At 34.3% G+C, this 15,178-nt stretch overlaps 1 protein-coding gene across 1 annotated transcript; it reads right to left on the bottom strand.

The window, feature by feature from the left end:
• Positions 1-230: 230 nt before the first annotated feature.
• LOC104231666 (transcription factor MYB54-like) lies at positions 231-2,942 on the bottom strand. Its single transcript, XM_009784697.2, has 3 exons — positions 2,578-2,942; positions 1,300-1,761; positions 231-650 (listed from the first exon to the last, which is right to left on the bottom strand). Exons 1-3 carry the CDS (start codon positions 2,858-2,860, stop codon positions 379-381), a joined length of 1,017 nt encoding a protein of 338 aa, XP_009782999.1. The 5' UTR covers positions 2,861-2,942; the 3' UTR covers positions 231-378.
• Positions 2,943-15,178: the final 12,236 nt, after the last annotated feature.

Genomic DNA, 15,178 nt, shown 5'->3' with positions numbered 1-15,178 from the left:
TCAATTGTTTCATCAGTATTCGTTATTTTCCTATAGGTACAAATAAATAAGTAATTCTGCCTACTAAAAATCTAAGAATTGATCCGAGCATTTTTTTTTTTCCTTTTTACTGTCTTTTTTTCCTTTCATAGTAAGGACTGTACAAACCACCAAGAACTAAAAATGCTGTTTTCCTGAAAAAAAACTACTATTTCTTTTTGCAGTATTTCACAGTACTCTAACAGAAAAGATGCATGAAGCAGTCACCAAGTTTCTTTAGTAATGTTACAAAACTATTTATATTCCGTTGGCAAAAACAAAACTAAACTCTTTAGCTTCTTCTGTTACTTTCCATGTACTAGTAATAAACTAAATTTCCCCCAAAATCCCACTGCTTTTTCAAGTGGCTCCAACTCCAAGAAAATCAATGAAGTGCATAGTTTTGCTCTTCATCTGTTTTTCTTGGTTACCATTTTCATAAATGTTAACATTAGTCATGTTGTTGGCTACCGACTCAGATGCAGAAATTTCTGAGTTTGTATCTGACTGATTACCACATCCACATTGATTACCTTCCTCTACAGTACTGTTTGCAATTGGCTCCTCCTTTCCATACAAGAAGTTTGGGTGAACCCCACTTTCCATTTTCAACTCTTCATGTCTTGAGATACCTACAAATTACAACACCCCAAAACAAGGAAAAAACTTATCAATTTCACTTTAAAATGAGTTTAAGTTCTACGCACAACTCGTGTTTAAAAAATATTTATACTATAACGTTACTTAAAGAGTAATTACAAATAAATTGTTAGGATAATACATACACCCCCCCCCCACCCACCCACAACTATAGTCCGATTTTTTCAGATGCACATTTAAACTTTGCATAGATCCTATGACCCCTGGACATTTTTCGAAATGGAATAAATACGTCCTTGAAATGACACAACCAGATATATGTTACTGTTAGTATATAACTTGTAAAGAATTCTACATTATTAGAGTAATATATTTTAGCCAATCGTAGCAAGTCAATTACTGCTTACTTTCTAGGATATACTAGAAGGCGGTTATCTAGTGATATTTATTGGATGATTTGATTGTGTAAAATTGTCGTATTAGTATATAAAGGATAGTCCGGTGCACAAAGTATCCTGCGTTCACACAGGATCCAGGGAAGGGCGGTACTCCGAGGGGGTGAGATATAGGCAGCCTACCCTGATGTCAGTGGCTGATTTCATGGCTCGAACTCGTCATCTATATAAGATAATAAGTACAAGTCAAGACAAAAATATAAACAGGAGGGAGAAATGAGTATACCTTTGTTTGATTCAAGGATTTCTTGGTGGTGATGCTGCATAGGAGTAAATCTTGGCATGAGAAAAGGAGGAATAATAAATTTAGAAGATGGAGTAAGTGAAAGATCAGTGCAAGTTGAAGCTGATTGATGATCATCAATGTTGTTGTAGTTGCTAGAAATGGTTGAATCACTATTCAAATTAGAAGCAGAGACAATATGAGGGGAATTAATTTGTTGCAAATGTGAAGGCTTTCTTCTTCTGTAGACACTGTTTTGTTCTCTGTGTTTTCTAGCCATTATGACATGCCAATGGTTCTTAACTGCATTATCTGTCCTTCCTGGGAATAGCCTTGCAATCATTGACCATTTGTTTCCATACATTTTGTGAGCTATTAACAGCCTTTCCTCTTCTTCCTCTGAGAATGCTCTTCTGTTTATCCTTGGATCTAGTTGATTAAACCATCTCAATCTGCAGCTTTTTCCTACAAGGAAACTTCAAAGTTAGAATAAACTGACGGATTCAGAATATAGACGTTGTGAGTTTTGAGTTGGGATTTAGAGGCAGATTCAGAATTAGGCGTATGTAGCATATAATCAATGCGTTCAACTGAATCTAGTGTTTCCACACGAAATGTAGATACATCAATAATAAATCCAGTGTAATCCCACAAGTGAGGTCTGGGGAGAATAGCGTATACACAGACCCCACCCCTACTTTTAAGGAGACAGAGATATTGTTTCCAAAGGATCAAATTTAATATTTGATCCATATATATATATAGATCAAATATTAAATTTTACACTCATATTTTTAAAAGCATAATAGGTTCATTGACAAGAACCGAACCCATCAAAGTAAAATTCTGAATCGGTTGATAACTTTATGTTTTAGTGAGTTCTTTTGGACCGACAAACTCAATGTTGAATCCTCTACTGCCAAATATTTATTTTTTGAATGTTAAAACTACTTTGTTGCAACTAAATACCTTTCATTTTTTTTATTTCTATTTATACCATATATATGGACACTTCACTTAACTTGAGAAACAAATCAAAAACTAAAACTAAAACTAAAGATATTAAAGAGCGTCCGGTGCATTAAGCTTACATTATTTGCAAGTTTCGAGAAAGGATGGGCCACACAAGTTTGTTGTATGCCGCCTTATTCTACATTTTTGCAAGAGTTTATTTTCATGATTCAAACCCGTGAGCTTTTGGTCGGCAGCAACTTTAAGGCTCCCTTCTAAACTAAAAATATAAAAACTAAAATTTTTTTTTAGAAAAGAGAGAGAAATTACCTGATCTTCCTTCAAGCTTTTCAGCAATGAGATTCCAGTTCTGAGGACCAAATTGAGCAACAAGTTCTCTAAGTTTTGCATCTTCATGTGGTCTCCAATGACCTCTTGCACATAGCTTTGTATTTTTCCTCATCCCCACTAAATCTACTTCCTCTTTTTCATCCTTCAACTTATATGTTCCTCTCTCTTCTTCCATTTGATTAAAAATCCAATGACTTTCTTTAACAGAAGGAAGTAAAAAGTTCATTTCCTCAACTGCACAAGAAGCAGCAGTACTATTCATGTGTTAAACACTCTTTTTTTTTATTTTTCAAATTAAGCAGAAAAAATGGGGCAACCAAAGGTTCAAGATGGGGGTTTTTCTGCTTTAGAAAAGGAAAAAAGGGTAAGGTTTTTTTTTTTTTGGTTTTCCTCCTATAGTATAACTACAGAGACTGAAAATGCTAGAAACCTAGAAAATCTCAAGATTTGATCAGAAAATCAGAGCACAAAAATGAGTAATCTCATTGTTTCAGTAAGAGAGAAAAGGAAAAAGAGAAGAGAGAGGTTTAAATGTGAGATGATAGTCATATAAGGGAACAAAAAGAAAGAAGCGTAACGTTTAAAAGGGTAAGTGACGAGAGGAGCAGAGAAGTTTTACTGTGTCTCTCGCGCCTTTTTGTCTTATAAATTTGTGAATCTCAATTTCATATTTTTAGGTCCATAAAATTATGACATAAAAAAAATATCTCATCCAAAATAAAATTTTCCATTAGAGCATGAAACAGAATCGTCTTTTCACTGCTTCACTCTCTGTGCAACTGAGTATATAGCACAAAGAACAAAACTAAACAAGAAATATATATAAAAAGATGATGGGAACTTACACGATTCTCTCATTTTTCTACGAAACAAAATTGTCTTTTTATTTTTTTCTCAATTTTTGCGTTTAACCTGAAAGGGAGCTTTGGTGTAACTGATAAAATTATCTTTATGTGATCAGGAGATCACGGGTTCGAGCTGTGAAAATAGTCTCTTACAAAAATATAAGATAAAACTGCATATAATAAACATTTGTAGTCCGACCATTCTCCGAATTCCGCACATAACGAAAGCTTAGTGCACCAAACTGCCCTTGTTTTTACTTTGCTTTAACCTACTCTATAGTCGTTAACACTATATGAATCAAAGACTATATACAGTTTTCTATCATAATTCCTTTCAGTGTTTTTTGAAAAAAAAATCATTTGCACAAGTCAAATTATGTATCTTGTAACCGAAAGTTTGTTTTATTTTGTTCTAATATAAAACAATACATAGCTGTTTTACTGTTTTAAATATATCCAATATAAAACAATAGGTCCCGATTAATTGAGACTAACTTATGTCAAGCAAATGGTTAAACAAAAAAATCGAGACACACACTATTTAAATAAAAAAACCAAACGTTCATCGAAGAGTTAATACAACAGTAATAGAAAATTTACATGAAGGTAACTTTTCTTTAAATTATGTTAATTTATTACTTTCGGTTGAAACAATAATTATTCCTCCAAGTAAAGTAGGGAATAAAATAAGTAAGATGATTAACAAGTCTAGAAATAAGTGTACTGTGGTCGTGTGTACGTGGAAATCAAGAACCGCTCGTGTGGGTTGGCGAGAGTTCCATTAACACACTGTTGTACTTGGATTTTGTGCCTTTTTTCTGTAACTGCTCTCTCTCTTTTTCCCTCGCGAATTTTGATAAAAACAGAATTTCCTTGTCTTTTTCTCTACTCTCTCGGTCTCTCCCCTCTTCTAGTTGCGCATAGGCAAAATTTATTTGTATTCAATAGTTATTTGTATTTTTATTAAATTAAAGTTAATTGTTGTATATTTTTTTATTAAATTACTTAATAATAGTATATTAATGAATTTGTATAAACATTCTACGCAAATAAGTATTTATGAATATGAGTATACAACCACAATAATATATCGCATAATCTTGCAAGTAGGATCTAGGAAGGATAGTGTATATGTAAACCTAATCCGTAACTTGTGCAGTACAGTAAAATCAGCAAGATAATAGGATTACCGAAGGAAAAGCAATGATAGGTAGAAGTAACAATCTAAAAATAAGGAAGTACTATAAAAAAATAGTAATCCGGTGCACAAAGCATCTTGCATTCATGCAGGGTTCGGGGAAGGATCGTAGCCAAAGGGTGTGATGTAGGCTGCATATTCTGATGCAAGAATCAATGTCTTATTCTACGGCTTTAACACGTGATCTATAAATTACATGGAGACAACTTTACCATTACTCCATGGCTCCCATTCAAGAATAAGGAAGTACTATAATAATGCTACAGTCAGACCTCTCTATAATAACATTCTCATATAACAATCATTCACTATAAAAGTTAAGTTTTTCTTGAACCGTTATTTCATGTTATATTTTACCTCTCTATAACAGCTTTTTACCTATAAAAGCAACATCCATCTTTATAGTAGTACCCTCTTTGTAAAATTACCTCTATATAATATCCATGTAGAATCTCTAGTAAGATCACCAATAATAATCTTAATGATTTTTACCTCAACCTACTATGACTTGGTCCGAGATAGAAGATTCAACTATTAACCTCTTAAATTACCGTCTAGGAAAAACTATTAGATATCCTTTTGCTGAAAGTTTGAACATAAATCTTCGCTAATTCAAATATTATATAGCTAGTAAGAAACTGGAATCTATGAAACAAGCTACAATTATGGAGTTTTCCATCAATCTTGAAATAATTTAATCTTTTAGTAGCTTTAAAATTTATAGTTTAGAGTTTAAATCTTTATACATTTAATTACGAATTTATTAATAATGTATTAGTTTTCTTTAATATTTAATTAGTAAAATTTACATATATTTCGGGTATTTAAATAATTTTCTTATCTTATATATGTAACATTAAAAAAAATAATTTTGGGATAATTTTGTGTATAACAGTCAAAATATATTTAAATGACAAATATTATTATAGGTGTATAACAACCATTCAATATAAAAATAAAAATATATCAGAACAAACGATGTTATTATAGAGAGGTTTGACTGTAATATTACTGGTGTGGAAGAAAAATACGCTTGATTATCAACTAACATTCTATCCTAATATTCGACATCCACACCCTCCTATCAAGGGTCATGATGTTCTCGTTAAATTGAAGATGAATCATGTCTTGCCTAATCACCTATCTCCAATACTTATTCGGCCTACTTCAACTTCTCTTTAGACCCACCATAGTCAATCTCTCACACCTCCTTGCAGGGGCATCTATGCATCCTCTTTTCACATATTTGAACCATCCGAGCCTCGCTTCGCACGTCTTGTCCACTGCAGAGGCCACTCCTACCATGCTCTCAATATCTTTATCCCTAACCATGTATATCTCTCCTAGCTAGTATGCCTATTCATCCATCTTAGCATCCTTATTTCTACTACTCACATTTCTAAATATAAGAATTTTTGATTGGCCAACACTTCACCCCATATAGCATAGTAGTCTAACAATCACTTAGTAAAACTTGCCTTTAAGAGTGATTATAGATTTTATACTTATATTCTTTGAGTATAAAATCACAAATTGTGCACGCCCCCAAATTTAAAGTCCTATTATTTTCTTTGGTCCACTAAGGCCTCATTTGTTTGCATTTAATGGAGGTCTAAATCTTAATCATTCAGATCTCAAACGTTAAGTGCGTTTGTTTTTTTAAGGTCCGAATCTTAATTATTTAGATCTTAATCATTAAGTGTGTTTGTTTTTTTGTACTTCATAACCACTTAATGGGTCTGAATAGGTCTGTATGATTAAGATCCATAACAGAGACTTAATTTCATTAAGACACTATCGTCCATATTCATTATTAATTATCGTCACCACCTACCATTATCAACTACCACCATGCCGCCGCCATCACTACCACCACCATCATCCTCAATCATAGCCGCCACCATAATAGACTACCACCACACACCATCGGCACCACTCCCACCATCATCATTCTCAACCACAAACAACACTCATCCATCTCAACTAACTACCTCATCACCATCAACAACCATATATACTCCGGCACTGCACATTATTATTAACTACCACCACCTACCACCGCCTTCCTCAATCACAACTACCACCACCACCTACCATTATTAACTATCACCACTCACCACCACCATCTTCAATCATAATAGCCACCACTACTAATCACCACTAGCTACTACCTTGATCCACAACCATCAACCAAACCTATCACCAACTACCGCCTCTAGTCGGTATTAACAAGCACCACTGTTACCCATCACCACCAGCAACTATCATATTTTTTTAATTTTTTTTTATATATTTTATTGATAGAATATTAGATTAATTAGTATTTCATTTGAATTTTATGTTTATTAATTTTCAAATAAAGATAAATTTTATACATTCAGATGTTAAAAATCAAATAGCCTTAATTATTTAATATTCAGATCATAATACACATCTTAATATTCAGATGTATATACAAATTCAAATATCTTAATCTTAATACATATCTTGATATTCAGATGTGTATTCAGATTTAAACGTCTTAATCTTAAAACAAAAAAAAAAAAAACAAATGAGGCTTAAGGCTTGGAAACTCGATCTCTATGGTATTCCAACCTCACGTGCCTTTCTATGTGCTCGAAAGGAAGAGAAAGAAAACCATAAACATAGGTTCTTAACAGAAAAATTAAATAAAAACTTAAAATGGATAATCATAAATATCATTTTGAATTTTATTGTGTTAAACGTATCATATAATTTATATAAGGCGGTGTCATTAAAAACAAAAGGGACGTGAATTAAGAATGTACTAAATATAGAAGATATAACATTCATTTTTAAACAGATTCAAAAAAAAGTAACACACTTAAATTGAGATAGGGAGCTAATTAATAGGATCATCTGAGTTGATATGTATGAGGTAAAAAAATTCCCAAAGGTCAGTGCCTCGTGATATTATATATACGATTCTCTGGCCAATTGATTTTGCGATTCATTAAAATTTTCTTTTAGTTTTATGTCAAATCTCATAATAGATCTTTATTTTTATACCTAAAAGATATAAAATAAAATATAAGAGATCTTTGCAAAATTATTTTCTTCTATTTAAATTATAAAAAAGTTATGTTAAATAACTTTCTTGGTAAATTAAGTACATTATACAAAGAAAAATATAAACTTATTACCTTTAGGGTTGTTTGGTGCACATACAAATTATACTATAATTATAATGTAGTATTGTTTATATGATGAGTACTGTAGACAATAAATTTGCGTCGAGAAAATAAAATTAAGATCGAAAAATATTGTAACAATTGTAGTATTTTATTTCAAATATTCGAGTGTTACAATCTCTATGAATCCTGTGATTCTTCTTTTCAATAGTAAATAAATTCAAGGGCCCTTGAGCTTGATCTTGAATCTATGTTTATTACCACGAACGATGATCTTATTCTTGAGCTTGATTACTTGAACTTGACCATGATTTGTTCTTCGTTCTTGAACTTGAACTTGATTGCTTGAAGCTTGAAACTTGTAGAGAAATTTACGGCGTTTGATCCACGAGCTCTCTTTTGCTTCTTGTTATAACTTCTGGTGTCTTTTCTGGGTTATGAAGACCCATAATTATAGTTGTGGAAGAGAGGAGTTGATAAGAATAAACTCTTTCCGACCAATCAAATTGAAGTGTGATACAGCCGCATTTGATTGGCCGGAACATGTCACCTGCACACATGGCGCGATTTCACTAGCCTTTTAATGTGACTTGGCATGCCTTGTCATTTTGACACGTGGCATGATCCTACTGGCTCTTCCGCCTGACTTGGCATGCCACGTCATATGGCACGTGGCACCAAACTTGGCCTCTAGGAAGATGATATCTCGGGCCTAATGAGGTGAGCTCATCATTTTAGCCCAATTAAATGGGCTAGCCTAATGGATTAATACTTTTTATTTAATCCATTTATATTGGGCTTATAATTAATCCAATTATATTAGCCCAATAAATTTATTTGAACTAATATATCTTGAATTTTAAAATATAGTCCCAATTATTTTATGAATTTAATTCCAATAAAATTTATATGCCTACAAATACCTTCTACTTCAAGATTTATCGGGCATAAACTTTGACTTAGAAGCGGTAAATCCTTGAAGTACCAGTAGACCATCAAATATTAGCATCAATCAATTTATAGTTCATAAATAGTTATTATGAATAAGAACAAGACTAAACAACAACAATTGCACTTGCTTTTTATGTGTAGTTATCTCACTATATCCACGTAGCCTTAGTAATCCATATGGAACTCGGTTTGCAACCTTTATTCTTGATAAAGAAATCCCTTCTTTTTTGTCTCTAATAAGTTTGCCATGATTACTAGATATTCAGGAGGCAACTACAATTCCTTGAATCCTATTTCATGTTGGGAATGAAATCATGTTGTCGCCTTAACAGGTCATCCCACATCGCCCAACAAATTTTAACGCCACATCTCGATAGCTATATAAATTCGTATGCATTACCTTTACGAACATCAATTGAAGTGTTTTTTAGCTATTTCAGAGTCTGTTTTTGATGACTCGAAAATACTAACGCGAAGATAATTTCTTCTTCTTTTTCTTTTTGCATTATTCCTTTTATCTCTTTCTTTTCTCTTTTTTATTAGGTCAAACAAGAATGATATGTTCTTGTTTAACAAGATAATCCATGGGATACTTATCCCTGTTCGAATATGGGAGAGATTACTCTCAATGTGGCTCGACTACCGGAGATATTACTCTTAATATGGCCCGACTATTGGAGATATTATTCTCAATATGGCTCGACTCAATATGGCTCGACTACCGGAGAGATTACTCTCAAAATGACCCGACTATCAAAGAGATTACTCTCAATGTGGCCCGACTACCGGAGAGATTACTCTCAGTGTGGCCTGACTACCGGAGAGATTACTCTCAAAATGACTCGACTACCGGAGAGATTACTCTCAATATGGCTCGACTACCGGAGATATTACTCTTAAAGTGGCCCGGCTACCGGAGAGATAACTCTCAATGTGGCTCGACTACCGGAGAGATTACTCTCAATGTGGCCTGACTATCGGAGAGATTACTCTCAATGTGGCCCGACTATCGGAGGCCATTTCATCCATTTAGACCTTTGTGCCCATTCTAATATTCTTGATTTGTACTTTGATGACCTTTTTTTTGCAATCCAAAGAGATGGCCAACTTTATAGACTATACATCACCTTCCTCCAAACTTAGATATCTCATAATCGAGACTGAAGATGGCATAGAACAAACCAAGCTTTTGGTTCACACCGCAAGAGCTGGCCGGTATGTAGCCTCATGGCCTTCTTTGAGGAACTCCCTTCATGTAGAAAACTAGACCTTGGGGCATAAATCAACTTCTAATCCATTGTCCAAGATGTGGTCTTTCCCTGCACCAATCCATCGCCACGTAAACATTGCTAGCACCCTTCCAAACTTAGGACATCGCATAATTCAAGGCGAAGTACGTTGGGGAAACACAACAACAATCGAGGGCGAGTATCGTCATATTCCAGGATATTGGGAATGGGCTGAAGATGTACTTGGTGGACGCCAACAAACCCTAAGTACAGTAAAGATTTACGATGTCGTCTATGCCTCATTTTTCACTTATGATCGGAACTCGAACATTTTTCAAGCATTTTGTGAGTCTTGGTGCCCCAAGACGAACACGCTTCTTACACCAGTCGGGGAACTATCTATCTCTCTTTTGGACTTACATATCCTTGGAGGTTTGCCCATTGCGGGTTCTTCGTACGAAGATGTGGTACCTGAGACAAGAGAACTCATCGGTTTGGTCGAAAAATAGATTAGATTTATTCCTTGATATTGTGAGTATTTATTTAATGCCTTCCATCACTTGAAGAAAGGTACGAGTGTTAACCAAAGGTCTCATTTAGCAAGTGGATAACTTTTTGGTATAAAAAAATTTTAATTTATAAACCTGCCCCACTGCGAAAGGAAAAGAAGTCTGTGCACCTAAAGTCGACACATAATCCTTGGAGTTATTCCCGAGATAACTAGGTGGTCGAGTGATCAAGAAGCTATATTCTCCAAGCTTAGGGTGAGGTCTGGCAAGAAAGATGAAACATATATAGCAGCATTCCTATCGATTTGGCTATGTGCCTTTGTGTTTCCAAGGCAGAAAACTTAATTTGTCCTGAGACTTTTAAGATGGCAAGCATGATGGAAAGCGGGCGAAAGATTAGCCTTGCGGTCCCAGTTTTGGCTCTTATTTATCATGGTTTGAATAAGATTTCATGTTCTTCCCAACTTGATCAGGTCAAAGTTTATTTTCCCATCCATTATGTTTATGGCTGGCTTGTACATTACTTCATAACCCATTATCCACTTGCTAAGGGTCCATCTGTCCCTTTGATGGTGGCATACTCAAGAGAGGGAGCTGCGAGGTACTTTGACAAGAAGGATACAAGAAAATGCATCCATAATGGGGAGGATATAGTTTGGACGCCAACAATGTTGACCAATTCTCATCCTTATTATTATGTGGATAACGATGCTCCTAAAGAGTTGGAGTCAAATTACTTCATGAGCTTACGTTTTAATTACCTCCCTTTGAGGTATGATAACTCATTCATCATCGAGCCATATAGCCCGCATCGGTTTGGTCGTCAATTTGGGTCTTACCAGAACGTCCCATGATTTTTGGAGAATGATATCTGTAGCGCCTCTCTAGATGAAGGACTTAGATTTTGGAGGATTTGCACACTGTATCAGTCTATGTCACGTGCAGTTTTTTCCCCAACGGGAGATCCTGTGGAGAAGCCTTTCTACACTAATTATATATCTTGGTGAGAAAAAGCGCATGGGAAGTTTCTCAAAAATAATTTACAAGCTCTGGTAGACAATGTTGGGCTAAAATCTACTACTCCTTTAGGAGGTGAAGTTCAAGATGTTGGAAAGACGCTCTCAAAAGTTAAAGAACCACCTACTCCAATCCCAAAAGTAGTTACACAACATAAGAAAAGGAAGCTTAAATCCTCAAAGGTAGCTTTGAAAGAGGTGGTGTGCACTTCAATAGATATAGAGAAACACCCTCTAGTTCTTCCGTTTAGCACGCGAGTTCCTCAAGATACAAGCCAAAGTACCAATGAAGATCAAAATTGGAAAAGGAAATAGCCTAACCTAGTAGAGATTGTAAAGGTTCCAAGTGTTGATAGTCCCTCAAGAACGCATACAGCTTGTAACAAAGAGGTAAAATATAATCACCTCGCCTTTTTCCTTCCCTTTTTTTGAACAAATAGCTTCACTATAAATTACTTACTTTCTTTGTCTTTTCCTTATGTAGTTAAATGCTATTGGGAATCCGATGGTATCCCCACATGACAAGCCGCAAGTGAGTGATGAATCTATTGGAGGGCCTACGTCTAAAGTGAAGTCATCTTCAAAGGCATCATCCCTTCCTCATGAAAAAGCCCTAAAAATACAAACTCCAAATGAGATAACTTGCGTTCCACCAATGACAAATGCAGCAGTATCTATGTTTGAAGGAAAGAGCATTGTATTTAATCGCAAAAGGAATTCATCTTGGCACTTTGGGAGGATATTTGCAGTAGACTCTCCAAAACATGCGCAGATTTGCTCTCATCTTATAGGGAGCAAATCACTGAGATTTTTGAGGATATCAAAAAGGCGAATATTTTAGATCTTTCTCCATTAGAGTTTTTATTGTATTCTCTTTTCGAGCTTGCTGCTTCACATGACCAAGAACGATCCAATTTGGTTGATAAGACGAGTCAAGATGAGAAGCTAAGGAGCGTCTTGAATCGTTCAAACTTGAAGCAAGTGAGAAAGTCAAGAAATTTTCCTCTAATGAAAATAAACTGAAGAGAGTTGTGAAAAAGTTGCAGACATTATAACAAGAGAGTGAGAACCTCGAAGGTATTATAGAAGTGACTCAAAAGGAAGTTGAAGAGATTCAGGCAAAAGTTTCAGCTGACAAGACTGAGGCCTCTTCATATGGCAACGTAAATTTGCTGATTGTTGATGATTCAGCCAATTTGGAGGAGAAGAAGAAGAACCTGGAGACTAGTTGTCAAGAATTGATCCGCTACAAGTTTTGTTTAGATTAGCTATTAGCATTATTTCACCTTTTATATTTATGTTAGATTGACCTAGTGGATATTTATTTCATCTTAAATAAGATTGCTTCTCTTTTGCCTTACATTGCACGAGATTTATCTTAGTCGCATAATTTTCAGCTTTACGCGCTTGTAACAAAAGATTCATATATTGTCGTGGGAGAGTCCAAATAACGCACCATTTGATTTCTAGAAAATTAGACTTCAACATATAAAACATATCCAAAACTTAGAATTTTGAAACCAATTTTAGATTCTACCACGTGTAAGCACGTGATTTTTGCCCAATATGATAATTACTCCCAAAAATTCAAAAAATAAAATAATTTTCCTTGGTGTGGAATTTCTGTGATATTTTGTGATATTTTGAATAATTATTTGTATTTGTCTGTGCGTGTTTATTTGCTAAATTAATAAAAAATACAAAAATATGTCGCATTTTGCATGTAGAATTTAATTCTACAATTGTTAGTAATTAAATTTGTTTTACAAAAATTAAAAATTACAAAAATAGGCATCGTTTGCATTTTTAGCATTTAATGTCCAAATATACAATTTTATGCTTAATTATTACTTAATTGTGCGTTAATTGTTATTAGGAGTTAATTTGCGCTTTTATAACTTAATTTAATTCTTAATAATAGTTTAAGTATTTTTATAAATTAGTTTTAGAGAAATAAAAGAAGAAAGAGAGCAAAAATACAAAGAAAAATCGGATTGAGCCATTTCTTCAAATTTCAACCCCAAGCCCAAACAATTGTCCAATCTTCCCCATGACCCGGTCCATTTCGAACTGGGTCGACCCAGTCCATAACCCAAAAGACCCAAACCCCTTTGTCTTACATTTTACAACACAAAACAAAAAAAATAAAAAAAAAACAAAGCCAAAAACCCTAAAACTAAGAAAACATCCGCCCCCCACACCCATTTTGCTCTTTCTTCTCCAAAAGCTCAAAGACCCCATCCATGGCTGACCCTTTTGTTGCTGCTTCGTCTCCAAACGACCATCATCCACGTCGACCTCCCCATCTACTTCGTCGCTGCGTCACCGGAAAACCCTCGGCCAAAATGGAAGGAAAACCCAATCGCTGCTTGTTTCATCTCCTTCCTCGACGAGCAGTTGCGACCCTTCTGCTTCTTATTGCTTCTGCTTCATCTTCCCCATCCGAACGACCTCCATTACTGCTTCGTCTTCGACTGCGAACAGCTCGAACAACCACGGCTTGTTTCGCGAGCTGCTGCCCCAGTGCGTCGACCTTCTCCATCTCCCAGTTCCTCCGAGCTGCTGCTGCCACTGGGTTCGTTTTTTAAACGATGCCAAACGACCATCTTCTTTGGTCGTTTGCTCGTGTTCGTCATCGTTGGTTCGAGCTTTGGTCGAGGCTCGTCAAGTTTGTTGTTTGTTTGGTCGTTGTTCGTCGTTTCGATCCGGTTAGTAGATTTTGAGTTTTATTTTTGTCCGTATTTTGTTTTGATATTTTCGAATCTAAAATCGGCAAATGTTTGTTTTGTCTATCGTTTGAATTAATTTTAGTTCATGTTCATGTGTTGTTTGTTAAAATTAATTTTCAGATTTCAAAATAGAAGTTTAATTAATTGTTTTCATATTCATTTCATGTTTGTATTATTGTTTAAGTGAATATTTGTTAGTTTGATGTTTGTTAGATACAAATTGAAATTTAATTAAATATTTCTTCAATTTGTTTCATGTGTTTATGTATTGTTAGAAATTGTTAATATTGTTAAGTTCAAGTTTAAGTTCATAATTGTTTCTTCGTCGATCTTGTTATTTGTTTAAAGAATTTAGTTGTGTTAGAGAAATATGTTGGTTTAATCGTTTAAATCCATCATGTTTGTTGTTTAAAATAGATTTAATTCATGTTCATACTTTGTTTGATTGTTCTTGAATCCGAAATTTGTATAGCTTGATTTCTTGTTTACCATTTGTGATTATTTCTTGAATTTGTCTCATAAAGTTTAATATAGGAATTGTTGGTTGTAATGTTGTTAGAATTGATTTTAAGTTCAATATGATTGAAGTTAGAAATCTAAATATACTTGTTTGTTGTAGTTGTTGAATCCGAAAATAGGATTGTTTGTTGCTAAAATATTGTTCAATCAAATTTTAGTTGTTCTTTGTTGTTCAATTTGTGTTCATGTGATTTGTTGTTGAAATGTTGTTAAAATCGTGTTCATGTGATATTGTTGTTATGATGTTCATCCGTGTTCATATTGTTGTTTGAACATTGTTAGAAATTGATCATATTGTCTATATTTTGGTTAAGTTTGATTAATTGATGTGTTATAGCTGATGGGTAGTTTGGTAATTTATAGTACTTTCGGGGGTAAAATGAAATGGGGTGGTGTGATTATGTTTATTTAATATAATGGGGATGAGTGGGA

This window comes from Nicotiana sylvestris, chromosome 12 (genome assembly GCF_000393655.2).
Source record: "Nicotiana sylvestris chromosome 12, ASM39365v2, whole genome shotgun sequence".
Lineage (NCBI taxonomy): Eukaryota > Viridiplantae > Streptophyta > Magnoliopsida > Solanales > Solanaceae > Nicotiana > Nicotiana sylvestris.
Note: the sequence above shows the minus strand (reverse complement) of the source record. Positions and strands in the feature narration are given on the sequence as shown.